Source organism: Mustela nivalis (genome assembly GCF_964662115.1).
Source record: "Mustela nivalis genome assembly, chromosome: 4".
In the NCBI taxonomy this organism is placed as follows: Eukaryota; Metazoa; Chordata; class Mammalia; order Carnivora; family Mustelidae; genus Mustela; species Mustela nivalis.
The window spans coordinates 67,075,372-67,102,344 of record NC_139023.1 but is presented as its reverse complement, the minus strand read 5'-3'; the positions used below and the strand labels follow the sequence as shown (position 1 = coordinate 67,102,344).

The 26,973-nt window shown below is 59.8% G+C and overlaps 2 protein-coding genes across 7 annotated transcripts; one reads left to right on the top strand and one right to left on the bottom strand.

Moving 5' to 3' along the window:
• Positions 1 to 638: 638 nt before the first annotated feature.
• TMEM129 (transmembrane protein 129, E3 ubiquitin ligase) lies at positions 639 to 8,142 on the bottom strand. Of its 5 annotated transcripts, XM_082727168.1 has the most exons (5): positions 7,258 to 8,142; positions 6,965 to 7,173; positions 3,112 to 3,586; positions 2,290 to 2,449; positions 639 to 2,176 (listed from the first exon to the last, which is right to left on the bottom strand). In XM_082727168.1, the coding sequence occupies exons 3-5, from the start codon at positions 3,570 to 3,572 to the stop codon at positions 1,928 to 1,930; spliced, it is 870 nt and encodes a 289-aa protein (XP_082583294.1). In that variant the 5' UTR covers positions 3,573 to 3,586; positions 6,965 to 7,173; positions 7,258 to 8,142; the 3' UTR covers positions 639 to 1,927. The 5 variants fall into 5 exon arrangements, 4 of the variants coding, with proteins under 4 accessions (XP_082583294.1, XP_082583295.1, XP_082583293.1 ...); XR_014310730.1 differs by lacking the exons at positions 6,965 to 7,173; positions 7,258 to 8,142 and adding an exon at positions 5,517 to 5,721 and having other exon boundaries at positions 2,290 to 2,523; XM_082727169.1 differs by lacking the exons at positions 6,965 to 7,173; positions 7,258 to 8,142 and adding an exon at positions 6,832 to 6,948.
• TACC3 (transforming acidic coiled-coil containing protein 3) lies at positions 6,302 to 19,036 on the top strand. Of its 2 annotated transcripts, none has more exons than XM_082727146.1 (16): positions 6,302 to 6,437; positions 8,161 to 8,323; positions 8,691 to 8,833; positions 10,155 to 11,081; positions 11,798 to 11,873; positions 12,074 to 12,206; positions 14,473 to 14,525; positions 14,846 to 14,949; positions 15,271 to 15,358; positions 15,573 to 15,677; positions 16,236 to 16,312; positions 16,400 to 16,443; positions 16,990 to 17,150; positions 18,176 to 18,282; positions 18,380 to 18,500; positions 18,807 to 19,036. In XM_082727146.1, exons 2-16 carry the CDS (start codon positions 8,162 to 8,164, stop codon positions 18,870 to 18,872), a joined length of 2,367 nt encoding a protein of 788 aa, XP_082583272.1. In that variant the 5' UTR covers positions 6,302 to 6,437; position 8,161; the 3' UTR covers positions 18,873 to 19,036. The 2 variants fall into 2 exon arrangements, with proteins under 2 accessions (XP_082583272.1, XP_082583271.1); XM_082727145.1 differs by having other exon boundaries at positions 18,074 to 18,282.
• Positions 19,037 to 26,973: the final 7,937 nt, after the last annotated feature.

Here is a 26,973-nt window from a genome sequence, read left to right as displayed (position 1 = left end):
CTTCCGGGAGGCGACGGACCGACGCCGTGCGGCCAGACGGGGACAGGCCCGAGAAAACGCTGCCCCACGTCCCAGCTTGGGACGGCCTGGGCTACCAAGCCTCCGCGCAGCGGGCGGGGCGGGGCGAGGGGGGCTTTTGGCGGGAGATTCGGACGCGCGCGCGGCCCAGGCGCTCGGAGTGGCCAGGACCCGGGAGAAGACGCGCCTCTGATTGGCTGGCCCGGCAAGGCGGCCTCTGATTGGTCGACCCCACGGGGGCGGCCTCTGGGCAGGCGGGAATCGGGAACCCGGAAGGGGAGGCCGCAGTCTGGGCCACCAGCCTTCGCCGGTTCTCCCCGCTGCGGGTGCTCACTTCCGCCGCCCTCCCGCCCCTGGCCCGTGGCCCGTGGCCACGCTTCGCGGATCCTCCACGCCCCTCTGACCCACGCGCCATGAGGGCCGCCACCCCTCCTGCGGAACCCCTGGCCCAGCCCGGCTGGAGCCCCGGGAACGGGCAGCTGGGAAAACGGAGGCTGCGGCTCCTACAGCGCCCGCCTCCCGCCTCATTTTAGACACAAATGGGCAAAGCACTACCACTTCCCAGTCGGCTTCGCCGGTTACCAGTTCGAGTATCAGGAAAAGCACAATATTCCAGTATGTACATCGGACTAACGCTTTATTAAATACTGTATTGCTCAGCTAACCATAAATTTATAAAACTAAGTAACTTTATTTTGTAATAAAAATAACCCGACCCAGTCCTTCGACAGCATCTGAAACCCTCGGCTGACACTAGGCTCATCGTCCCCTCTTATAGCCTCAGTTGGCCGGGTACCCCGGCGACCCACGAGGCTAAGCCACCTCCGCTCCCAAATCCCTGGGCTTCAGTGTGGCCTTAGCCAAGGCAAGCCGGCTTGGTCCATCACCTCCGCTTCAAACAGCCAGGTTTAGGAGGCTTAGGGCTACAAACACGAGGGCTCCCTCCAGCAACCGCATCAGTCAGAGCTGGGCCTGATGGCCTGGCTGCTCCTGCCCTCCTAGGTGTGCCACCAGGAGTTGGGAAGAGGCAGGGCACTTTCTGATCCAGGTGGCCTTACAGAGCTGTGGCCAGCCCTGTGCTGTGTCCCAACAAGCTTGTCTGTAAGGATAGCGCTGTTGTCTTCAGCTCAGTATCCCGTCTGGCTGGGAGTCAGGCTTGGCCTTTCTCTGGACTCATGGGGCGGCAGTAGGCATGAAGGTGCATGCCCTCCAGGAGACAAGCAACCTCCACAAGCATGCAGCTTTAGAACAGGAATTGAGAGAAGCCAGCCTCTAAAAGGAAGTCCGGGATCTCCCTGGGGCAGGTGGCAGGTAGCGGCCACCCCACCCAGGAAATCCCAGGCAGTGCTCTCACCCTGGAGTGGCACCCCAGTCTCTCTGCACAGCCGGACTCTCCCCAGACGCTGAGAAGCCTGGTCGGATGCAGAGGGCACACAGGGCCACCAGCCAGCTTGGAGACAGGAGTCTGGAGGACAAACTGCAACCAGTTTGGATGAACCTGGGTTTGGTATGTAACTGAAAGGCAGGTATGCTACATAAAATTAAGGCAAGTGGTTCAGGATAGGGCCATGCGGGCAGAACCCTGGTCTCCAGAAAACAGTTCAGGCAGCCTCAGAATGCTCTGGAAACAGGCCCCACACCATACCATATTCCGAGTCCAGCACCTGCCCCCACCTGGAGAAACAAGAAAAAAGGAAGCGGAGGCACTGAAGTCCCATCCCACTGCCACTGCTACAGAAGAAAACTTCCTTTTTAAACAAAAACTGCTGTCCATCATGCTGGGGAAAGAGCCCCTGGCTGACAACACAAGTGAGGGCCTGGAGCCCTGGCTGTTCCTCATGGTAACTGTGGGGTCCTTAGCAGGGCTCGCCGGGGCCACCAAGGCCACTTTTTGCTCCAGCCAGCAGGCTCAGCGCACAGCACACACATCCAGGATGCAGAAGCGTGCACGGCAGGTGGGGCAGGGCACACGGCTGGCGAGCCAGGTGTCAGGGCGCTGTGGGTCCTGGCGGCTGGCGAACCACTTGCCCATGCAGGTGAGACACCACATGGGGCGACAGTAGCACTGCTGGCACTCGCCTTCAGCTGTCTCTTGGCAGGTCTTCACCAGCTTCACACTGGCACGTGTCTGCATGCAGCCAATGCATGCCTCCAGCTCCTGCGGGTGGGCCAAGGGTGTCATAGGGAGCCTGGCCAGATAGCCCTGTGCCCCTCCATTCTACCCCGGAGGCTTGGCTTGTGGGAACCCAACTGCCCCCACCCAGCCCTCACCTGGCTGCTGGGGACTGAGTAGGCTGGGTTGACCTCCACCAGAGAAGCAAACGTCTCCAGGAACAGGTCGCCCAGGCTCTGATGGATGACCACGTTGGCCGCACTGCGGATGGGTGCGCGGAGCTTCTCACACAGCTCACCATACTCCGTGGAGTTCAGCCTGCACAAGGTGGGGTCTGCTGGGCTGGGGCCACTGAACCAAGGCCCCTCTGCAGGGCAGGGCCATCATTCCTGCTGGGGATGCCAAGGTGCCTCTACAGTGACAGACACCCACAACCACACACAACATGGGAGCCCAGGCACAGCCCAGTCACCTGAAGTAGACCAGCCAGTAAAGATAACCCTGAGACCAGAGCCCACAGAACCAGCACCAACTCCCTGCCCCCAAGGGATGCAGAGAGGGGCAAAAAAAGTGGGTGGATTGCAGGTGGGACATAGAATGCCTGGCTCTCAACAAGTTCAGGCACAAAGAGGGTCACAGGAGAGGAACAATGCACTGTCCAAAGTTTGAATGGGGTGGGAAGACATTGGTTGGGCCCCAGAGCCAAAGCAGCCATCAAGCCTCAGTCCTGTACCATCCCCCCAAACATGCCTAACGTGCTCCCCTGAAAAGAGCTGTCATGGAAAGAGCAGCAGCAGGGGGTACCTACAGGGGCATGAGGGGACAACAGGCCTTGAGGGAGAGTTCCACTGGTGGGGTGGACAGAGGAGCCTGCTCCAATGCATCATTGCCTCCCAGAGGAGCCCAAGACTAGAACCTGGTGGCTGGCTGCCTCTGACATGCCCCAGCCTTACTCTTGCCCTGGCCACACACACACCTACCGGATGTCGAAGGCCTGCACGCCAGGGCTGGCACTGGCCACGTGGATGGTAAGGAGCTGCACAGGCAGGTTCGAGTCTGGGGAGAGCTCATGCTGCTGGGACTCTGTCACGGTCAGGTGCACATCCTGCTGCTGAGCCACGTGCACACGGTATGTGGTCACCTTCATCACCCACGTGTCTGTCACAATCACACGTGCCCCTGGTGCCCCCGTGGCAAACTTATCGATCCGCCGGAATTCCGTGTTGACTGAGGAGGCCACGGCCCTCCAGCCTGATTGTGGGAGGGCATAGAGGGCCAAGGTGCGGGCCAGCGGGTGGCGGGCCCACTGATCACAGGACCAGTAGTAGATTAGGGTGCTGGCAATGGTGGGCAAGGTCACTGCCAGCAGGAGGAAGAGCCGCCAGGCCTCTGGGGCCTGGCCGAGGGAGTAGAGCTGCTTTTCTGAGGCCGCAAAGCACATGCCCACGTAGTAACCTACAAGGATAAGAAGGGCCTCAGCAGGAATTGGGGCTGCCAGGCCATTGTTATCCCTCCAAAGTGCCTACCAAAGGCCGTCTTGGTCAGCTCTCAGGGCTAGGCCATGGTACCCCAGGGCAGGTGCACCTTACCTGCCTCCACACTGGCCCAGCTCAACCCTTGCCCACGACAGTAATATAATAAATGAGAAAAAGACATTTCTAATGTACTACTTTAGCCATACAAGAGTAATACATGAATACAGAAATAGGAAAGCCTGAAAAACGCAAAAACAAACACAAAGATCTGGTGTCACCCAAAGCCAAGCTGCACATTGGCCTCCCAGGGGCGGGATCTTGGTCTCTCAACCCTACCCCCACTGAGAAGGCAAATCAGTGTGTGGCCCTTCCCAAGAACTCAGATTTGTGCTCCAAACAGAAAGCAGAAAACAACGGGGGGAACACCACAGCTCCCAGGCCCCTGCTGGTTAGTTCTGGGCCGATTTGCATATTCTAGTGACTGAAGTAGATAACGAAGTAGATAATGGGTACCCGCCAGAGCACTTTTAAGAGCACAAAATAATAGTAAACATTTGCTGTCTATCAAGTTACTTCATTTAAGGTTAATTTATCCTGCAGCAGTAGAAAACATGCATACAAAGTTTCAAAGCTTTTACAAAACAAGGTCAAAAGGAAAAAAAAGACCCTGAGACTGGCCACAAGGCTAAATTCTTCCCACCTGCATGAGTCACTGAGCTCCCTAAGCTCCGGCTTCTCAGTCCTGGTGCAGCCTGCGGACAGCCCTGCCACTCACAGGCTTACAGAAAGGGTGTGGCTAAAGGGACTTCAGAAAGCTGTGGGAACCCTTAGTTCCCAAGACAGAAACCCAACCCACGACCCTCTTGGGGGCCCAGGTTCCGAGCCACACTTTCCTCATCCCTGCCTCACAGAGCTGCTGGGGTCTCAGGTTGAGAAAGCCACACAGTTACCCCAACAGCAGGCAGACAGAACCAGTGACAAAGGAGACCACCAGACTGCCACCAAGGCCCTGTGTCCTTGGCGTGGGCAGGCAGCCCTCCTGCGCATGTCTGGCCTCAACCCAGTCCCCTCCAGGAGGCTCTCCACACCTGGCCCAGGCTGCTGCGCCCTGCTGACAGCTGGAAATTCCTGTGCCCACAGAGCCATAGACACGGCCCCCAGCAGCTATCTGCCCTTCCAGACCTGCTTCTGCTCTGTATGCTCCAGAGAACCACATACACATATCTAGTACCGCGCCTTCCAGCCAGTCCCCTGTCCAACCAGCTGACAAACCAGCCTCTCAGAGGCCAGAGAGCACCTGAGTCTCCGCCCAGGGCCAACCCCTGTACCACCTGTGAGCATCCTGCGCCTGCCACACAAACACGCCCCGCCATCCTCTGCACCTGTGACGCCCCTATGGGGTTACCCATCTCTGCCTCCTTTCCCACACCCACCTTCCAAAGCCTGGGAAAAGACCACCTGCTCTCCCAGGTCTCTCCACCTTCCTGTTACGATCAGTTAACTCATGTCCCTCTCCTGGGAACTGCCTCCACAAAATGACTCCGGACCTGCCCCAGCTGGGCGAAGCATCATCCCCTTTGCCCGCCCCTCAAATTCTAAGCCTTCATTTCCACCACCTGCAAACAGCCACCTGACGCCAGCGAGCACCTTCCTCTCCGCTCTCGGGAGCCGGGGACCCGAGAAGCCCAACTCAGAGCGCACGGGCTGTTAGTTCACGGCCGCGGTTCTCAGGATCAGCGTCTCTCCTCTGCTCCGAGCGACCCGGGACCCGCTCGCCTTCCCCCGACTCCCCCCGACCTCTGGGGTCCCGGAACTCGGCCGCAGCCCGAGGGGCCACTTCCGCCCACCAAGGAGGACACAGGCCGGTGCCCCGCCCCGAGGCCCCTCTGGGGAGGGTCCGGCCTGCTCACCGAGCGGCAGCAGCGAGTGGCACAGCAGCGTGGCGGAGGTGCGGCGCAGGTGGTAGGATACAAAGGCGGCGTCCTCGCTGCCCAGCCAGCCCGACAGCAGGTTCTGCACCGTGAGCCCGGCCGAGTGGAACTCGGTGGGCGTGAACACGAAACACACGGCGAACACCAGGTAGGCCAGCGTGAAGGTGACCTCCGGGCTGTCCATCGCGCTGCCGCGGCCCCCAGGAAGCCGTCAGGGAGAGCCCCGCAGCCCACGACTGTAAACAGCCCCGAGAACTCCGAGCCGGTGGGCCGCAGCAAGCGAGCGCCACCGGCGCGGGGCGCTCTGGGAGACTGTGTCGCCGCCCGCGGGGCATTCTGGGAGATGGGGTCCCGTCTGCAGGCTGGCGTGAGGAGCGCTGGGAGACGTCACATCTACGCGGGGCACCCTGGGAAACGGAGTTGCCGCGTCTGGCTCAGCCAGAAGCGTTGGGACCGCGACGATCCTCGTGAGAGTTCGGCTCCCTCTCACAATCCGCTTTGGGGCGGAGCTGCAGCCGGTCCCATTTCACAACTGGGGAAGCCGAGACCCGGGCCAATGGCTCTTAGGCCCTGGCCCTTCCGCGCAGCCCTGTCGCGTCCGCGGCAGATCTCTCCCCCGCCCCCCGCAGCCACACTCAGCCCGCCAGCGGCCCCGCCCCTCCGCAGGCGCAGCTAGCCGGGTTCCCGACGCCTTCCGGCGCCGCCACGCCCAACACGCCCCTCCCCCGGAAGCGGACTGCTGGCGTCCGGGAGGCGTGGCCGCGGCGCGGCGTGCGTCCCGCCCCCGTCGCGAGCTGATTGGCCGCGCGCGCCAACCGTCGGTATTTGAATCCGCGGCGGGCGAACGGGCTCCCGGATTCCGCGCCTCCCGCTCCCCCGGTTTCGTGTGGCCGCCAGCAGGTAGGCGATGGCGGCGGCGGAGTCCCCGGCTCGGGGTTCAATCCCCACCTCGTCCCCCCCCAGCCTCCGGTCCCCGCACCCTGACGCCCGCGGCAGCTGGGCGGCGCCCACCCCCAATGGGCCCTCCTCCGTCCGCGGCTCCTCCCGCGGCTTCGGGTTGTGCCGTCCGCTCGGCACCCCCGCCCCCTGGGACCCACCCCGCCGGTGTTTGCTGCCGCCCTCCCAGGGGCGCCCTCCTGTCAGAGCCCCCGGCACCCCGCGGGTCCGCTGGTTTCCGTCTGCAGCCCTTGGGCGGAGACGCCTGAGGGTTTCCTGCCTTACGGTTCCCCCTCGGTCTCCTAAGTCGGCCTCCCCTCGCCGTCACCTTTTGACCTCTTCCAGCCTCGAACCCTACCTGTATCCGCGCCTTGCGAGTGTACACTTCCTATTCTCTGCGCCCCCCGGCTCAACGCCCTCCCCTCTTGGACCCGATCCTCCGCCCCTCCCACCTCTGGGGGCACCTTCGTGCTGCTTTATCCACGCCCCACCTGCGAGCTCCCATCTGTGAGCCCTCGCCGACAACAGCTGCACCCGCCCTCGGGTTCCTGCTGATTGTTCCCAGCTGCTGCGCGCAGCTCCTCTGGGTTCCGCCCACGGACCTGGACCTCGGTTCAATGGGAGGTCTGGCCTGGCCGGCTCTGCTGGGAGCCTTCTCCTCTTTGTCAGTGAAAGCTAGGCCTGACAGAGAATGCCCCGGCTGTTCTCCCACCTTCCTCAGGCGAGGCACTGTCAGAAAGTGTCCTCTAGGCCCCCTCCCTGGAGTATCCCACAGCCATCCCACTCCCAGATGTGGGCCTGCTGGCCAAGCTGGGGCTGCTCACACCACCCCGTCTGGATGCAGGAGCCTCTGACCCCCCACTTCCCTCCTGCCCTTTCCTGGGCTCACACACAGGGCCCCACCCCCATACCTTCCAGGGCATCTTGTAACCTTGACTCCCCTCTTTTCAGGGCAGCTTTGCTCCCTCTGCCCCCGCCAAGCCCAGCCTTGCTCTTCAAGCTGCAGCCTCCAGCACCCCCGCCACCAGCAAATACCTGAGACATTCCCATGGACAGGCCCTCTAGCGACTCCTGGGTTGGGAATGTCATGCTAGTGACTGTCATGAGGACCTTGGGAAGGGGGAGTGAGGACTTCTGGGCCTCTGTGGAGGTCGCTGGTGTATATTTCTAGACTCCAAGCCTCAGTGTTGAAATTCCTCCAGTCCCCACCAAAGTAATCCTCCATTTTATTGGTCTCCACCTTGCCCCGCTCTCTTCTGGGCCTGGACCCTCATGGTGCCACAGTGTGCCCCCCATCTCCCAGCCTGTGACGAAAGAGCAAGCCTGCTTTCTTGCTCTCAGCTAACATGGCAGCCAGCTCAGCTATTGCTGTGGCCTCAGCGCCTGCAGTAGAGGCCTGAGGGGAGACCCAGGCTTTCTAACAGGCCCACACCCAGGTCTCCTGATCTTTCCTCGCTAAGTCCAAATTGTTTTGAGGACCCGATTCTCCTTCCTTGTTCTGTGGGCTGAAGGCCTTTGCGGCTCTTTGTCCTGGGCGGCGGCAGCTGCCCTAAAACAAGGACTGCCTGGCAGAGGACATGCTGAGATGGGACCCACCAGTGCAGGATGGGGACATCTGCCCTGCCGAGCCAGCTCCTTGCCCTGCCTATACAGCCCTCATGCTGACGCCAGTTGTCTGCTTTCCCAGAATGAGTCTGCAGATCTACAATGATGAAAACGTCACTGGTGACAAAAATGCAGAGAACTGTGAGTTCCTGTTTTCACCACCGGAACTTACCGGAAGACTATCTGTTCTTCGTCTGTCACAGAAAGAAAATGTGCCACCCAAGAGCGTACTCAAAGCTATGAAAGTAAGCACATTTTGCCTGTGTAAATATACTGTGTGTCATGCATTAGGTCCCTCTGGGACTTGCTTACCTGGGGACTTGTGGAAGAGGGCAGGGCACTGCCACAATAGTGGGTGAAAACTGGAATTCTTTTTTTTTTTTTTTTTTAAAGATTTTATTTATTTATTTGACCGAAATCACAAGTAGATGGAGAGGCAGGCAGAGAGAGAGAGAGGGAAGCAGGCTCTCTGCTGAGCAGAGAGCCCGATGCGGGACTCGATCCCAGGACTCTGAGATCATGACCTGAGCCAAAGGCAGCGGCTTAACCCACTGAGCCACCCAGGCGCCCGAAAACTGGAATTCTTGAACAGATCTCCTCCTCTCCCAATAGGTGACTTTCCAGACTCCTCTGCGGGACCCACAGACACACCGGATATTGAGTCCTAGCATGAGCAGCAAGCTCGAGGCTCCTTTTGCTCTGGAGGATACTGTTGGCTTAGAAAATTCTCCTCAAAACCAGACCCAGAAAGAGAAGTAAGTGTTGATGCTGCTTAATGTACTGCAATTCCTAATCTTTCCAGCAGACACTGCAGGAAAATTCAACTTTGTCGTTAGTTGCATCTGGTCAAGTTCCTCGTGGTTTCTGCTGTGAACTTGTGCAGGGCATTGCCCAGCATGATAAGTGGCTCACACTAGAAGCCACTTGTTAGTAGAAAAGTGGATGATGGGGGCACCTGGGTGGCTCAGTGGGTTAAAGCCTCTGCCTTCGGCTCAAGTCGTGATCCCGGGGTCCTGGGATCGAGCCCCACATCGGGCTCTCTACTTGGCATGGAGCCTGCTTCCTCCTCTTTTTCTCTGCCTGCCTCTCTGCCTACTTGTGATCTCGGTCTGTCAAATAAATAAATAAAATTTTAAAAGAAAAGAAAAGTGGATGATGAAATTTGTAGAAGTTCAAGGTTTTTTTGTTTAAGCTTTTTTTGGTTTATTTGTAAAGAGAGAGCACAAATAGGGAGGGGCAGAGAGAAAGAGCAAGAATCTTGATCTCATGACCCTAAGATCATGACCTGAGCCAAAACCAAGTCAGACGCCCAACTAACTGAGCCACCCAGGTGCCCCAAATGAGTTTAGGTTTTATGTTGTGTGGGGTGCCTGGATGGCTCAGTGGGTTAAACTCTCTGCCTTCGGCTTGGGTCATGATTCCAGGGTCCTGGGATCGAGCCCCGCATTGGGCTCTATGCTCAGCGAGGAGCCTGCTTCCTCATCTCTCTCTGCCTGCCTCTCTGCCTACTTGTGATTTGTCTGTCAAATAAATAAATAAAATCTCTTTTAAAAAAAAGAAAGAAAGAAAAGTTTTATGTCGTGCTCCTTTACTGTGCCTTTCCAGCACACCAGCCTGGCTTTGGTTTGTCTCATTTCATGGAATGTCTGCACACATCTCCAGTGCTATGTGGATAGGTTTCTTTTTTTTTATACCCACTGGGTTCTCCTTTCTGTTTGCGAGTCAGCCTTGGATGTTGTCAAGAGCTCTCGATCTTCTCTTTCTCTTCAGTGAAAATCTTGATCCTTCTGTGCCCCCGACTGTGTAGCTGGTGGTCACCAAATGAAAGGGGGAGATAGGCAAGCAGAGAAAACCTTGACTGTGACTTCTCCCGTTTCAGGTCTCCCAGAAACCTGCGTGCTCTCGTTGGTCCACGAGCTTTGATTTATGAGGTTATACTTGTGAAAGTTAATCCTAAGAAGAGAATTAACTGAATGTTCTTTTTTTACTGTTTTTAGCTAATGTTTTCTCATGGATTAAGTTCTAATTTAAAAATTAACAGATTCTTTAGTGTTAACTAAGCTTGTTTCTAAAAAGCCAACAGTTCGCCAAGGAAGTGGACACCAAAATGACCAATGGAATTCTCCACAAACCAATGATGGCCAATGCCATCCCCGTTCCAGCAGATGTGAGAGCAACCCCTGAAGATTGGCAGCATTCCAGTGGGCCCACCTCAGCTCACCTGGCCAGTCTGGATCCCTCAAGCTCTCCCCAGATGCCAAAACGTCTTGAAAATCAAGTGGCTTCTCTAGGACAAATGACTGTGAGCCCCGAGCAAGCCTTGGAGGAAAGTGTTCATTCTTATTTCTCAGAAAAGAGTATTCCCTCCACCTTGGAAATCACAGAAGACCCTTCCCAGATGGCTACCCCAGACCAAACAGAAGACCCTCCCGAAGCCACCAGAGAAAGCCCAAACTGGGTAGCTGCTTTGTCCCCTATGACTCACCCTGCAGGAGCAGGTGGAGAAAGGTCCCCTGTAGACCTGCCTGGTGAGGCCCCGGCCGGCCCTGAAGAGCCCTCAGGTCCTGGAGATGCCACACTGGCCAGCTATCTGAAGGCTGGAGGGGCCACAGCCCCAAGTCCTCAGAAGAAAGAAGCTGATGGCCAGAGAGCCACCTCGTGGAATGGCAGGCCCATAGAGCTAGAATTTGATTTATCTGACAATACTACCAGCAAAACATTGCCTGCACTGAGGGAATTGGGGACGAGACCTAGCCCTAAACCTTTCCCTAGGATGTCAGAACCACGGCAAGAAAAGGCCCCTGAGGAGGCCAGTGAGGGGCCCCTTCCCCTGCCCCGGAGGTCTTCCAGCCTGGACTGGAACAACCTGGATGACCCAATCTTTAACCCATTTGAAGGAGGAGAGGCCCAGCCCTCAGAATGCCCACAGAGCAGGCCAGCCGGGCCTGTGGCCAAGGAGGTGTCTGCTAGTCCCGAGGCCACGGGGCCCTCCTCTCCAAGCCTGTGAGTACTTGGTGGTGGGGGGGTAGTGCCCAGCAGTGTGTGTGCTGGAGGACCCAGGCCAGAGAAGGGGCTTGGTCACACATGGGCTGTGGGAGGCAGCTGCCCGGCCTGGATCCCGAGACCACAGAGGGTGCGCTCCTCCACTGCAGGGGACTCCTGAGAGATTGTGCGGGAGAACACACAGTAGTGCCTGGTTCTGTCCCCTCCACAGCAGCTTATGCTTTCTAAGAGCATGATCTGGAAGCACCCTGGAGCTTGAGGGGATCTTGTCTGCCAGTCCAGGGCCGGCGGAGCAGCTCCCCGTGCTTGCCCCCGTGCCTCGGGCTCTCCCACTGTGCTCTCCCAGCACTTAGCCAGGGCCTGGCCCCCCAGCACTCATCCAGGCAGCATTCTGGTGGGATGCATGCCGGCTTCCCCCCAGCCAGGAGTGCACCCTGACAGTCCTGTAGGCCATCTCCTCGCACCGGCCCGGCCCCCTGGGAACCCTTACTCTGGCACATTTGCCAGCTTCCTGGTGAAATCAGACAAGTAAACCCTTGGGATTTGCTCTATGAGCCGGGTCCCCCTGGGAAGCCCATGCTTCTTGGGCAGTTGAGGTGGGTGGGGACGGCTCTGCTGGGAACTTCTGCATAGCCCTTGGCCTTCAAGGTGAGGGTTCACAGGGTGGGAGGCAGCTCAATCCCGGGGCACATGCCCTGTTGACACCATCTCTTCAGGCAGGTGCCTTCATTCTCCTCGGATGACACGCCTGGGGTGCAGACCGCAGCCAGGACCCCAGGTGCAGCAGGCAAGGTAGGGACATGAGCTCAGCCCAGGCCATCCGTCATCCTCCGTGCACGTGGGCAGAGGGCGGTGGGGAGAGACCAGGTGGGACACGGCGTGGCACCCCAATTCCCCCCCCCGCTCCCATCCTGACAAGACTGGGGGAGGTACAGCTGCACACGGGACCTTGGGCCTCATGAGATGCCCAGACCAAGCTGCCCTTCTTCCAGGAGGGAGCTGCGGACCCTGCAGGTGCACCAACCTCCAGGGGTGGCCTGGGCGGTGAGCCAGCACCCCCCACTCCACAGGACCTGGAGCCCACCGCAGAGCTGGCTGAGGAGCAGTTCCGAGACCCCACTGAGGGTACGTTGTCCCCAGGTCACTTGTCTGTTCCTGCCTGCGGTTGCTGTTCCAGAAATGCCCGTGTTCAGGGACATTTTTCCAGAGATCGCCCTACAGGCAGCTCTATTCCCTGACTTGAAGCGATGTGTACAGATGCTCTGGATCCTTCCAGGACATACCCCTGCCGTAAGGGATTTCAGGACTGGAAATCAGATCCGGAAAGAGGCTCTGTGCACACACACAGGCAGCGGGCGCCTTGTTGGTGGAGAAATCCTGTTGGAATGGCAAGTCCACACAGAGAACTGCCCTTCCATGGGGGTGGAGGGCGGGTCTGGACTCTTGAGGTGAGAATCTAGGATGGACTTGTCTCACAAGAGAGAAGGCAGGGGTCTTGATGAGGCTTAACTTACAGGTAGAGAGACCAGGACCGGAGTGCAGGGTTGGTCCGTGACCGGACGATCCCAGGGACCCCTGAGTCCCAAGGGAGTTCTTGGGTCTGGTTTCTCTCCGTGAGCATCAGGTGTCCTCTGTGTCACTGCTTGTTTCCTGTCCCAGCCAAAGGGTGTGCCGCCGTGCGGAGGGACCAAAACTAGCATTTCTGTTCACCAGTTGAGGGTCGTCTGGGTTGTCTGCTCAGTGAGACTCCCGCAAACTTTTGCATGCATGTGTGTTGGACGTGAGTGTCTGTTGGTCTTGGGCACGAACCCTGGAGGGGAACTCCGGGTCATGTGGTAGCTCTGGGTGACACTGAGGAGACACCAGCTTAACTTTCCAAAGTAGTAACTGTGTTTAAGGTCCCCAACTCTCCTTGGCCTCGGCAGCCCCCTGGGGGCCTCTGGGACTTCAGTTCCAGCCTCCAGCCATGGGGAGCGCCCCCTCCGAGGATCTGATCTGCATTCCCCTGCTGACAAGAGTCTTCATGTGCCTTTCACACCTTCTTGGAATGTCTGCTTGTGTACTTTGCCCTGCTGTTGGATTCAAATTGGCATTTTTTTTTAAGATTTTATTTATTTGATAGAGACACATCGAGAAAGGAATACAAGCAGAGGAAGTGGAAGAGGGAGAAGCAGGCTCCCCACTGAGCAGGGAGCCTGTTGCGGGGCTTAATCCCAGAACCCTGGGATCATGACCTGAGCTGAAGGCAGACGCTTTAACTGAGCCACCCAGGCGCCCCTCAGATTGGCTTTTTATTATTGAGTTGTAATGATTTCCCATCTATCCTAGGTAAGGATTTTTTTACCATATAGGTGACATGGAAGGAATCGTTTCCTGTTCTATGGGCTTTCTGTCTCCCAGTGGCGTCCGTTGAAGCACAGATGTTAACCCCGAAATCTTGTTTCCCTCTTTTTCTTTTGCTCTTTGTGCTTTTGGTGTGAAATCTAAGGAATCCATGCCAGATGTGATACTGCAAGGGTCTGCCCTTACATTTTCTAAAAACGTTACCGTTGTAGCTCTTATATTTGGGATTTTTATTCATTTTGAGTAAATTTTTGTGTATGATGGGGGCCATCCTCAGGTTTTTTTAAGTGAAAGTTCCATTGTCCAGAATTCAAAAATGGTTTTAGGGGAAGTTTTACTTTTTTTTTTTTTTTTAAGATTTTATTTATTTGTGGGGCGCCTGGGTGGCGCAGTGGGTTAAGCCGCTGCCTTCGGCTCAGGTCATGATCCCAGGGTCTGGAATCGAGCCCCGCATCGGGCTCTCTGCTCAGCAGGGAGCCTGCTTCCTCCTCTCTCTCTGCCTGCTTCTCTGCCTGCTTGTGATCTCTCTCTGTCAAATAAATAAATAAAATCTTAAAAAAAAAAAAAAAGATTTTATTTATTTGAGAGAGTGAGAGTGAGAGCACAAGAGGGAAGAAGGTCAGAGGGAGAAGCAGATTCCCTGCAGAGCTGAGTGCCTGATGCAGGATTCGTTCCCGGGACTCCAGGACCATGACATGAGCTGAAGGCAGTAACTTAACCAACTGAGCCACCCAGGCACCCCTAGAGTAGTTTTAAATAATAGCTCTTAGCCCTGGCACTTGGGTCCCTTGGAACAGTTTTGGTTGTCGTACCTGGAGAGATGCTGCTTGGCTCCCGGCAACACACGGGACAATCCCACCAGGTGTCTTGGCCCCAGGGGTCCTTAGTGTGAGCCAGGATTGGTGGCCCCCAGGGGAGAGGGGTGGAGGGAGCAAATCACAGCTCTGGGCAGCCCCGCCTGAGGGCCACAGGGCCAGAAGCAGGGGACTGCTATTCACGGTGCCCGTGTGGTGGGTGACAGCAGCACTAATGCCTCCCCCCTCCTCAGTTCTAGGCTCGGGAGCTGAGGTGGATTATCTGGAGCAGTTTGGGGGTTCCTCGGTGAGTACCGCACCGTCATGACAGCCTTTTCCAGAGTATACCTCTGCAAAGAGGGTGCTTTCTAGAACAACCCTGAGCCACTGACCCACCTCCAAAATCACGATGGGCTGGCTCACACATGCCAATGGTGTCTGCTCCGTGATGGGCATCAGCGGCTCCCCAGGACCCCCTCCCAAGCTGCACCCGGGGCCTCGTGGTGCCTGTCTGGAGCTCTCATGGAGAGGGGAGCTTGAGCACATGCTGCTGCATGCTGGGGTCTGCCTTGGGGCCATCCTCCATCAGGGAGGCTGGTGAACCTGCATACTCGCCCATTCCTCCAGTTTAAGGAGTCAGCCCTGAGAAAACAGTCTTTGTACCTCAAGTTTGACCCGCTCCTAAAGGACAGCCCTCAGAGACCAGGGCCTGTGGCTCCAGAGACCAGCAGGTATACCTCCCCTCTATCCCCTGGGGCTTAGGGCGGGCAGGTGGGCAGGCATCTACCCAAGATTTCTAGACTAAATGGGGACATTCATGACTCTGCCTTGGGAAGGTAGACTTCAGGGCTCTCTGGACCCCTCGGGTATGGGAGAAGCGATTGTGGGTCCAATCCCACACTTGCCTGTCCTCATGAGTGGACCCCTGTGGCTGGGTGATAGCTCATGCCACAGGGGCGGAGACTCGAAGTGGAGTTGAAGGGATGTAACAGAGGCTGTTCTCTGGCCTTTGGGGGAAATGGGCACATTTACCTTCTATTCCGGGGTCTCAGTGCACAGGATGTGGCCGTGCCTTCCTCAGGAAACTTGCCAGAGGCGAAGCTCGTGGAACTTGACTTCCTGGGACCCCCAGATGCTCCCGTAAGTGCTCTTCCCCCTTGTGATGCAGAGAGAAGACTCTGGTTACGGGCCTGATGACACGAGTGGGTGCAGCACCCCTCCTTGGCATGGGGTGGGGGGACTCCCTGCTGCCCTGGGAGCCCGTGGCCTCTGAGGACCTGTCCTCCTGACAGTAGGGTAGAGGTGGGGGTGGCTCCCAAAAGAACATATGGCCCAGCTTGTCGTCCCCCCACAGATGCTGGATCCCCCTCCCTGTGTCTTTGGGCCTGGGGGGCCACCGCTGTCCATGGGCTCCATCGTGGACGTGTTGCAGTACAGCCAGAAGGACCTGGACGCAGCGGTGAGACCAGGGTGTAGGGCGGCTGGGTTCCCATCAGGTGCTGCAGTACATAGCCCTGAGCACCAGCTCTCCTCCAAAGATGTCCGCTCACTGGTTTCGCACCCCAGTGTCTTCCCCCAGCATCTCCCAGAGTAGCTGCTTACATACAGAAGGGCTCAGGCATCCCCCACAGGCACAGGCTGGCCACATCTGCTAGCTGCTAAGTCCTTTCCCAGCCTCAGTGCCTGTGGCCCCCTGTCCTGCCCAGAGCTGGCCAGGAGCTCCCGTGGTTGGGCCCCTCCCCCTCTGCAGCTGCTCTCCCAGCCTTGTCCATGGCAGGAGGTGTCCCCCCCTCTCCATCCGCACACAGACACAATTCCTGGGGGCTGATGGGACCCCTTCGTGTCCGACAGGCAGTTCTCTCCCTGGACACTGGCTGGCCCTGCCACCACCTGGGAGCCACAAGGTCCTTGGGCTGACTGGGGCTCCTCACAGCCACTCCCCCGACTCTGACACGTTGTCCCCTGGACCCTGGGTGTGAGGGGTGCCCAGCAGCTATGTGCTATGTGCCGTGTGCAGGTGGAGACCACACGCGAGGAGAACGTGCTGCTGAGGAGCCAGTGTGAGACACTGCGCGCCAGGAACCTGGAGATGGGGTAAGGCTTGCAGTGCTCACCAGGCGGCTTGGGCGCATCTGGCGTGGGTGGCACAGGCGGCCATGAGCACCTCCATTCTTCCCACAGGAAGATCATGGATGGCTTTGAGGGAATCGTGTACCAGGCGATGGGTGAGTGCTGGCAGCCCCAGGTCTCAACTGTGGTGGAGCCACCAAGGCCAGTGAGGGAACGTCTGGTGGTCAGAGCTGGGTGGTGCTGGGGGACTGGTACTTACTGGCCCCAAAGCTGGCCAGGCCCCAGGTGGGCATCTGGAGTCCCTTCCATGGTCACTATAGCCATGGTGTGCCCCCCACGTCCCCAGGGGATCCCAGGGTGTCAGGCTCTGGACGTGTCAGGTGGGGCTTGGAGTGAGTGCCAGTCCTCACCCTGGGCAAAGCCTCAAGCTCCCGGAGGCTCCTGGCTTGGGGACCTGGCCCGGTATCACTTGGGGCCCTAGGTTCCTGTCCACCCACCCCTCCAGGGCTGGCTTGTGGGCCCCCTAGGCTCTGCTCTGGAAGATCACATTGGAGGGGGTGTCTTTCACCTGGCCCTCAGCAGGACCACAGCCGGCTGCCCACCCCTCCCCTGCCGCATGTGTCCCACATCCCGGGCCCTCACCTGTGGTACCAGCATGTGGGGGCTGCTCTCACCCTGGTGCTTGTTTCTCTTTGCTCAAGAGGAGGCTCAGAAGCAGAAGGAACTTGCAAAAGCAGAGATCCAGAAGATCCTAAAGGAAAAAGAGCAGCTGACTGCAGACCTGAGCTCCATGGAAAAGTCTTTCTCTGACCTCTTCAAACGGTTTGAGAAACAGAAGGAGGTGATCGAGGGTTACCGCAAGGTAGGTGGTACCAGGTGGGCCTGTGCCTGTCTCCCACACATGTACCTGGGGCCAGCCTGCTCCATGACCTCACCTTGCTGAGGGCAGAAGCTGCTCACTCGCCAGGCAGACCACCCGGGCAGCCCCTGGCTGTGCCCTTCCCTTGCCAGTGGACCCAGGGTTGGCGGAGGTTACTATTTGTCCAGGGACTTGAGCAGAGGGGCCATGGGGCCTGGGCTGGAGACAGAGCCCCGGCAGGCTCTGGGTGCCTAGGATGCCCACTGGCTGCCTCCTGGAGGAGGGCCTGGGCCCCTTGGACCTCAGTGGCCCCACTGCATGAGGCCTACGGGCTGCCCGGCATTCTGGGCACACAGCTGGGCAGGGCTCCCCCATGGCCGACTCTTTCTTCCTGTGCAAGAGGAGTCACCTGAAGGAGCTGGTCCCCTTCCAGAGAGCATCGAGACATGCACGCATGGCATGTGGTGACCACACGCACAGCTGCTGAGACAGGCCTGTGTTAGGGGTGGGGGCAGGGGGCCTAGAAAGTGTCACCTGATGTGTGAAAGAAGAAAGCACAGGGGCAAAGCTCAAAGGTGGGGCCTGTTGCTATGAAGGATGAGGGCTGCCACCCTGGAAAGCCCAAGGGTGGTGGGGGTGCCGCATCGGGGCCTCAATCTCCAGCCTTCTCCCTGCCCCTCAACTATTGGCTTTGTCATGGTCTGAAACCAGACCCAGACTCAGCTGCAAAGCTGGGGCCACACAGCCCTGAGGTGGATGGCCCCAGCCCCATGTCCAGATATGCCCTCCTGTGGTCAGCAGTACCTGCCAGAAGCTGTGAGGGGCCAGGGGTCCGTTCTCACATCTGGCATGGGGGGGGGGGCAGGTAGGTGTCCAGCTATGTCCCCGTGGCCCTCCTTGTCGGAGCTGCTGCTTAACACCCCCAGAAACCCTTGATGGTGGGCCGTCCACACCTGTCCAAAAAGCGAGGCCTGGGGGGCTCCAACAGAGGACATACCGCACAGTTCACATCTGCATGTTCTCTAAAGAATGAAGAGTCGCTGAAGAAGTGTGTGGAGGGTTACATTGCAAGGATAGAGAAGGAGGGCCAGCGGTACCAGGCCCTGAAGGCCCATGCGGAGGAGAAGCTCCAACTGTGAGTTTGGTGGGAGTGGGCGGGGCAAGACCTAGCAACCCTCGGGTCAGGGACCCCCCTGGCCTTGACAGATCAGCCCCCTCCTTGGCATCCCCAGGGCTAGCGAGGAGATTGCCCAGGTGCGCAGCAAGGCCCAAGCAGAGTCCTTGGCCTTCCAGGCCAGCCTGAGGAAGGAGCAGATGCGCATCCACTCACTGGAGAAAACAGTGGAGCAAAAGGTGGGCACATGGGACCCCTGGTGCTGGGGGGAGGGGAGGAGCCCTGCCTGCTCGGGACCGGCTTGGGGATCTACCCTGGGGCAGGGGCTTCAGCCAATAACTTGTAGGCAGCCCATGGCCCACTCCAGGGCTGCCACTTCTGAGAATTGCTCCAGACCCAGGGATTCTGCGCCCCAGCTGACACAGAAGAGTATGCAACTCTTTGAACAACTTGGGGTTGTGAGTTCGAGCCCCACGTGAGATGTAGGGAGGATTCAAAATAAAATCTTCAGAAAAACAAATGAGGATTTTATTTTTCTCCTTCAGACTAAGGAAAATGAGGAACTGACCCGGATCTGTGATGACCTCATCTCCAAGATGGAGAAGATCTGACACACCCCCGCCCCATCTGTCTCTGTGTGTGTGTGTGTGTGTGTGCGTGCGCGCACGCATGCCTGTCTGTCTATGGAAGTTTTCCTGTTCTTCTCTCTTGATCTCTCGTTTTTAAACTAGACTGCTTTAAAAAGAAGAGTAAATAAAGATTGCCTTTGGTTCAAGTGTTGAAGGTGCTCTCATTTTGACTCCAGTGTGGGTTTCTGGCTTGGGCCAGAGGCTGACCTGGCCACTGCAGCTGTTGGCCCGTGCCCCTCGTGGTTGCCCAAGGGGCACCAGCCCTGCCTTTGCACGGCCGTGCTGCCACTGGCCTGGGGTGGTTGGCCCTCGACGGAGCTGTGGTTCCCGCATCCATTGCTCTCAGGTCCTTTGTGGTCGTGGTGAATGAACAACTGCAATCATTTTGGGCGCCCAGCTTGATGCCAGGGTGAGCCTAACACGATCTGGAAGGTGGGGTTCTCCAGCTGGACCCCACGCCTCCTGGGCTGAGTCTGAGATGGAGTTCCCAGAAGTGGACTTGGATGCCTCTACTGACCATTGGGCTATAGATCCTGCCAACCACAGTGGGCATTTGTGACTCGGCACAAAGGCCCAGCATCTCCTGAGCCAGGTGTAAAGGTGGATGTCTGAGTTGGTGACCCCTCGGTGGCTGTCAGGACCATATCCAGAGGATATGGCATGGCACTGGGGATGGGACTAAGGGCATGGCTGGGTAAAGGTGAACCTCTGGGACAGGTGGTTTCCGAACCAGGCAGAACCTCCTCAAGGAGCAGGCAAAAGGCACAGGTGAGGAAAATAGTACCTGGACAGGGGTTAGGAGTGGCTGGCACCAAGGTCTGAGGAGGAACAGCTAGCAAAAGGGAGCAGGGGACCTGGCACAGAGACCCAAGCCAAGGCCTGCCCAGGTAGGCCTCTGAGTTCCCCAGTGCCACCACCCCACGCTGGGACTCCTGCTGTCAGCTGGCCTCCCCAAGAAGGACCTCAGGGTGGGCAGCGGGCCCTCCCAGCCACCACCAGGGGGCGCTGCTGGCCCAAAGCCACAATTCAGTGTAGAGTGGGAGGGGACTGTGGGGCCAGCCACCAGGGCACCCAGGACCCCACAGGTGGAGGATATGTTTGCTCTCAGAGTGTCTGAAGAAAGTGCCCAGTGCTGGGAGCAGGAACTGGGGAGCCCCCCTGCTGCCCACACCACTCTCCTGTCTCCTGTTCCACGATGTCTCCCAACCCTGAGGACCTCCCATAGGGCCTCTTCTCTAGATGGCCACCAGGGTGTTCCTGGGCTCAAGAACCTGCTCTGGGCCCTTGAGCTGGAGCCCAGGCCTGGGGCGGGCCCCCAGGATACCACTGTCCAGCCACCAGCTCTCTGCTCTAAAGCCACTTCTAACGGCTTTCCCCCCACACAGTCCCAAACCTGGTATGTCTGGGGGCCCTGGCATCTGGGAACCACCCTCACTAGCTCTACCCAGGGACCCTAGAAACGATGCTCACACAGAAGTGTCCCTTCCACGCAGAGGCCACCCGTCGCTGCCCCTGGCAGGCAGGCCTGACCCGCCACACCGGCCAGCAGCTTCCTCCCCTCAGAGCCTGTGATGCCTCCAAGCAGCTTGCCGCCACCCCCCAATCTGGCTCCGCAGCTCAAGGTTCAGGCTGGGGCACTTGGGCCTCGAAGGCATGTCCTCAAGAGCATGCCTGGCTGTCCTGGGCTAGAGTTCCTGCCGCTGCTCCAGGCTCCGCAACACCTGGGGCTCAGGACTGCAGCTCATCTGGGGCCTCACCCACGTACAGGCCCTTCCAGCCGCGGGGCAAGGGGCCGTGCAGCCGCAGGGCTCCCACTCCTCCTCGTAGGGTCAGGGCTGCCCTGAAGGCTCTGTCGTAGCTAGCTCTTCACCAGGCTCAACTGGCCTGCTGGCCACCAAGGCCCTGTCCCCCACGGAGCCTCTCGGAGCCTGGCCAGGAGTCCGCCCAGAGAAGGCCACTGGGGGCAGCCGGCCGTGCTGAGGACACGGGCCGCTGGTCAGCATCCTGGGCCAGGAGCCTCTCTTCGGGACAAAAGGGCCTTGTGCAGCTGAATGGGTGTTTATACTGGAGCCCGAGCTAACTCAGGGCAGCAAGGCTGGGTAGGCCTGGCACTGGGCTTCCCCGGGTAAACATGGCCAAGCTAGGCACACAGCCGCAGGACTGAACTTCCACACCCTTGCCTTCCCTGCATGGGACACCAGCAGTATCCTGGGGCCTCCTGCCAGGATGGGGGCATGAGGACCCGGGGGCTGGCCTGGGACGCTGCCTCGGATCCCCAGTGCTGAGCAGGAGGGAAGTAGTGTCCACAGGCTGGCAGCATGCCCACTGAGGCCTCGTGGATGGGGCACCCCGTGGCTGCCTCCCAGATCCATGGCTGCCCCCACCTTCTTAGAGCACAGGAGAGGAGGGCCCCCCAAGTCTGCAGAGACTCCCTCTTTTACCCCCAGTGAGATGTCATCAGGAGGAGGGACCTCAGGTGAGGGGTGAGGTAAGAGTGGTCATGAGGGTGGGGAGTAGAGGGGAGAGACCTTGCCTCCAAGTGAGGCCACTGCGAGAAGGTCTGTGGGCTGCCACCGCAGCTCAACTTCAGCCTCCAGAACCAAGAGACCTAATGACCTGGCGCCGAAGGCAGGCCTGCAGGATCTTGTGAGGGCAGCCCAAGGACTGCGACCCTCACCGTGACCAGGACTGCCGGGCAGGAGGCCCGCCCCCCGCCCCACCTGTCCTCCCTAGAGCTGTGGCCATCCACACCACACTGAGAGGGCCCATGGGGGAGGAGCAGAATGGGGGTGCAGGGGGACCGGCCTTCCTCGATGTCCCCCCTACCTCCACACTGGCAGGCCACTGTAGCTCTCTTCAGCCATGGCCTCCCCCTGGAGTCAGGTGCTGCCTCCACTCCCAGCTACCCCCAGCCCAGGCTAAACCCCAAATTCTCCTTGGCCCCTCAGTGGGAAGGAGGATTTCCACGTGGCCAAGCGGGTGCCCAGAAGGTCCTTTCTTGGGCTGACCCCCTCCCCACTGTGCCACTCTGCACTCTGAGAAGGCCAGATAGTGTAGATGCTGCCTGGGCCCGTGGGATCGGGGTGTGCACACCCAGGCCCCTGTCGCCTGCGGCCTCTCAGAGAGGTCCTGGCAGGGTGGAGGTCAGCAAGCCACCACACGCTGGAGAGTAGATGGCTCTCCCCAGGGCCAGCAGGGCTGCCTGAGGCCAGAGAAGGGAGTCCTGACTCAGCGGAGGCTGCCTTGGGGGCCCTGCTGGGGTGTGGGGCGTGTCCCTGAGGTGGAGAACCTGCCTGTAGGGCTGCACGTGGGGGACAGCCCCACACACCCTGGCCCTGGTTCATAGAGGCCTCCCTTCCCAGGACCCCAGACCCCAGGAGCCCTGGGCTGCCCTCACCCTTTCCACCCACCCCTGTTAAGGTTGGGAGAGAGCCATTGTGCCCAGCGGCCTGCAGAGGGTGCCATTGGGCTGGCCTCAGCGTCCGGCAGCTGAGCTGCGACCAGTCCCAGGGGCCGGGGCCTCCACACTGGGTCTCCCAGACCCCTACCCTGGGGCATCAAGGGGTCATCTCCCTGTCGTCCCTGTCCAGCCATCAGGGGCACCAGTCCTGCCCCCTGTACATACCCTCTGCCCTGCAGACCCCCAGGTACCAACCTAGGCCCCCACAAACTGCAGAGCAGGCCCAGCCACAGTGGGGGTACATAGGAGGCACACCTGGACCCAGAGCAGCTGGGGGGCCCATCACCAACCACTGAGGGTCTTGACGAGCCTGAAATGGGCCTGCCAGCAGAGGCTTGTGGCGGGGACTTGGCCCTTCCCTCCCTGGCCCCGTTCTTGTCCAGCGGGGCTCCAGGGGCCGAGGCAAAGGTCCCCTGCCCCCTGGCACCACCAGCCAGGCCCCAGGGTGTGCTGGGCTCTTGGCCCCCTCCTCAGTCTTTTAGTAGTAGGCTGGACTCAGAGAAACACGCCCAGCCCCCACCTGGCCCTGGGCTCCAGGCTGTCCGGCTCACAGGTGTCTGTAGACAGACCTCACGAGGCCAGAGTGAGGTAAGGGAGTGAGCGCTCCCCCAGCACCCCCTGCTCTGGAACAGGGCTTGAGGTGAGGGGACCATACCTCCTGCAGTCAACAGGTGGGAACAGAGGGACAGAGTGAGGGGCTGTACCCAGCCCACTGGGGGCCAGGTTCCCAGAGGCAGGGACCTCTAACCTCAGAGCCCTGGCCTGTTTCCCCCTCCCAGTTGTCCCCCCATACCCCCTACAGACACACACCATCAGAGGATGGGCTGGCATCCTCTGACCCAGGTGTCTACTCTGCAGGGGCAAAGATGGGGTGTGCAGGGCTGTGGGGGAGGGAACACGCTGTGGGGGAGGTGACCTGTGACACTTAGCTTCTGAGGAGGAGGGGGTTCTGCTGGGCAGCAGAGGGGTGAGTGGCCTGTGCGATTCCGGCCTAGACCTGCGGTCTACCCGTGGGTTTCCAAAGGCATAGTAGTGTCCGTCCACTCATGGGATGGGACTGGGCCCACCTTGGGGGCCGTCTCCAGCAGGACTGGCTGCACAGGCAGCATCCCTGGGCCCTGTGGAATGGCTTTGGAAGCTATACAGGCGGGGGAGAGCTGGTGTTAAAGCCAGCCCAAGGGGTCCCACCAGAGGGCGGTCTTCCCCTGGCACGCCAGGCTGGCAGGGTGGTTAGCGGGTGGGGCCTGGAGAGCTGCCAAGGCCCGGGCCTGGGGCTGAACCACGGGTGTCCCACACAGGCAGTGTCCCGGCCCCATGGCATGCAGGGGAGCCTGACAGGCCCTAGCGCTTCTGCCTGGGGTGTCCCTCAACCTCAGGACTGCCCAGAGCCTGCCTGCCCCTTGCCCTGGCTCAGAGCTAGTTGCTGAAGCTACACATGGCCCTCTTGGGGGCCCGTGGCTATAAGCCCTGACGGCAGGGCTGACCAGAAGTTGATGCTGAGGATGGGGGGAGGGCTGGCAGCTGCGGGTGGACACCTAACAACCCCAACAATGCCCTTAGGGTGTGGGACCTCACACCCTAAGTTACAGGAAGCAGAGGGGGATCCAGACCAGGGCATAGAGCTCTGGAGCCCTACACGTCGTCCGCACACACAAACATGTACAGAGGGCTTTCTCAGTTCCAAGCACCATGCCTGGCCTTCAGGTTCCAGCCCCGGCCCTGATGGAGTCCACCTTCTGGCGGGGTGAGGGGCAGAGAGTGCAAGAATAAGCAAGAACAGGGTGGGAGGAAGGTGGCAGCACTGTGGGTAAGGGGGCAGAGAGCAGGGGCCTGAGAGGCAGAAGTGCCCCTGGGGGGCTCCCAAGCACCCCCTCTAGCCAGGAAAATCCCAAGGCTGCTTCACGGCCTCTTCTGCCCCACCCCCCACACACCACAGACACTGAGCCACTTCCATGGAGCTTCCTGGGCAGGGGCCTCACTACCTCCACACCAGCCAGGCAGGAGCTCCAGCGACCCAGAGCAGCAGGGAGCATGGGAGGGGGACCAGCGTGGGCTGGCCCCCGTGTCCTGCCAAGACCTCAGATTCCCACACCATGCAGGTGACCCCCATCCCCTGCTGCTCACCAGTGGACAGGTGGGTGGGGCAGCTGAAGATTGGGCTGGGCTGGTTCTTGGGACCCCAGTCAGGGCCCTCCCTCATCCTCTCTGGGCTGCAGAGGTCATGGGCCAGCAACCCTTGGGGTCCTCCAAACTTGGAAGGTAGCCGCCCACCAGGGTGCAGGGCCAACCCTCCTCAGCTGGGCTGGGCCTGGGGGGTGTCACTCTGCACCAGGCCCAGCAGCAAAAGCCATCCAGACATGGGGCAGGCCCGAGATGGGGGGCTCCTCTTGCACAAGCCCCACACTGGGGAGGCCTCAAGGAATCAGAAACACATGGCCAGGCCGGCCCAGTGTCCGCATGTCCCAGAATCCAGGCCTCAGGCAGCTCACCCACAGAGCAGAGTTGAGGCCGGGATTCCCCCTGCCCCCACCACGCGCCTTCCTGCCCCCACCCTCTTTCAGCAACAGGACAGGCCACACCAGCTCAGCCCCTCCATTGCCCAGCTCGGTGTGCAGGTCTGCTCAACTCCGAGGCTCATGCCTCCAGCCTGGCCTTGACCGCACGAAGTGGGCCCTCAAAGCTGTAGACCAGGCTTGTTCCCAGGGGAGAGGCCCTCCCGCCCCCGTGGCCTGGGCCTCCAGGCTTCCCTAGATCCTGGTGAGCATCCAGACCTGAATGAGGCAGCAGACCGCCTGGGGGTAGTCGCAGTGGTGTAGGGGGCTCTAGGGCTACTGTCACTGTGGAGGATGGCAAAGGAAGCTGAGAGCCATGGGCTTGGCATCCAGGCCCTGGGCACTTCATGCTGCTGACAAGGCCCAGGACTGGGGACCCTGCCATGCTGCTCCCTGTTTCTCTTCGTGGGGTGCAGCACTATGGGCCAGCGCAGCACTGAGGGGCTACCTGGAGGAAGGGGCTCTGGACGGGGGGTGGGCATGGCCAGCAGAGGGCCTCTCTCCAAGAAAAGGCTGAATGTTGGTCAGTGCCCGACACAGCCATCCTCTCTGCTGCCCAGGGGGTCGCCGTGTCACCCTGGGGAGGCCCCACCCAGCCCCAGGGCCACCCGGGCCAGGCAGGCACCAGCCGGATCAATGCCCGCCCTGACGTGCCCACCATGTACTGCTTCCCTCTGGGAGCGCACCCTACACACCAGGTGCTGGCTCGCCTGCCAGGAGCATGAGCTCACTCCACTCTCCCTCAGCAGGGCGGGCCATACCCCACCCCACAGGCCACGTGACTTGCCCGAGGTCCCACAGCCATCATGGCCACTCCTCCCCACCCTGCCCCATCAGTGGCTTCCTGGAATAGCCTGGGGGTTCCCAGGTCTCTTTGCTCTCACAGGGACCATAACCTCCATAAGCAAGGGCCCAGACGGAGCCCAGGACAGCCTGGCACCTGGCAGGCCTTGTGGACAGGAGCACTGGCTGGAGAGGGGCTCAGGAACCCCCAGGCTCGAGACGCCCAGGGCTGGGCGCTGTCTGGTCCGGATCCCTGGAAGGGGAGGGCAGGCAGGCATGGTTGTTGCTGTTGACACATTTCTCTCTCCCATTTCCCCCAGGCTCCTCCCACCAAGCAGGAAATGCTGGGGCTCTCCTGTGGGCCACAGGCCAGGCCTTCTGGACACTTCTGGGAACCCCCTCCCCACATTCTCAGAAAGCTCTTGCCCTGAGCCCAGGCTTGTCTAGCCCAAGGTGCCCCTCCCTCCTGCCAGGGACAGCTGAGGAAGGTCAGCTTCCTGGAAGAGGTGCCCTGGGCCTTGCTGGACACCAGCCCAGGGGGAGGCTGGTAGGCAAGGACTCTGGACAGGGGCTTAGGTCAGGCGAAGGAGGAAGCAGAAGGGGATCCAGACCAGGGCACAGGGCTCTGGCCAGGCTGTGAACACTCTCTTCACACTAGGGTCCCCAGATTCTAAGACCTGGGCCACTGTGCTACCCCTGCAGGAGGGGATGGGGACAGTAAGCAGTGAGGCCATGCCATTCTGCTGGTCATGCCAGTGTGGCACCGTCTGCCTCCCGCCTGTCCACTTGGAGCCACTCTGTCATGGAGCCCCACTTGGCAAACTTGGCCAGGGCCTCACCTGCGAGGGACTGGGGGGCTTCAAAGAGGAGCCCCTCCCAAGAAAATCTCCCAGAATGCTAACGTGCCCCCTAAGAACTTCTGCTCACAGACCCTGGGCTCCCCCAGCAGCCCAGAGGCTCAGGGACGGTGTCCCACAGTGCAGGGACTTGGGCAGGGAGTGTGGGGCAGGGAGGCTGGTGCCCTGGCCTCAGGGAGCTAGGAGTGGCAGGCCACGGGGAGGGCCCAGCGAGGGAGAGGGGTTTTCAGAGGGTGGATGGCCCGGATGGTGACCTGTGGGGAGGAAGTGGGGACACCTGGGGGAGACCTAGTGGGGGCCCCAAGGGCCAGCAGCCACTGGGGCCATGGGGGAGGGATTTTCCAAGTGGCCAGGGCTCTGAGGCAGGGTATGGGGCCATGTGGCCACAGCAGGGCTGGCCAGGTGCCCCCACCCCAAACCTGCTGGAGGCA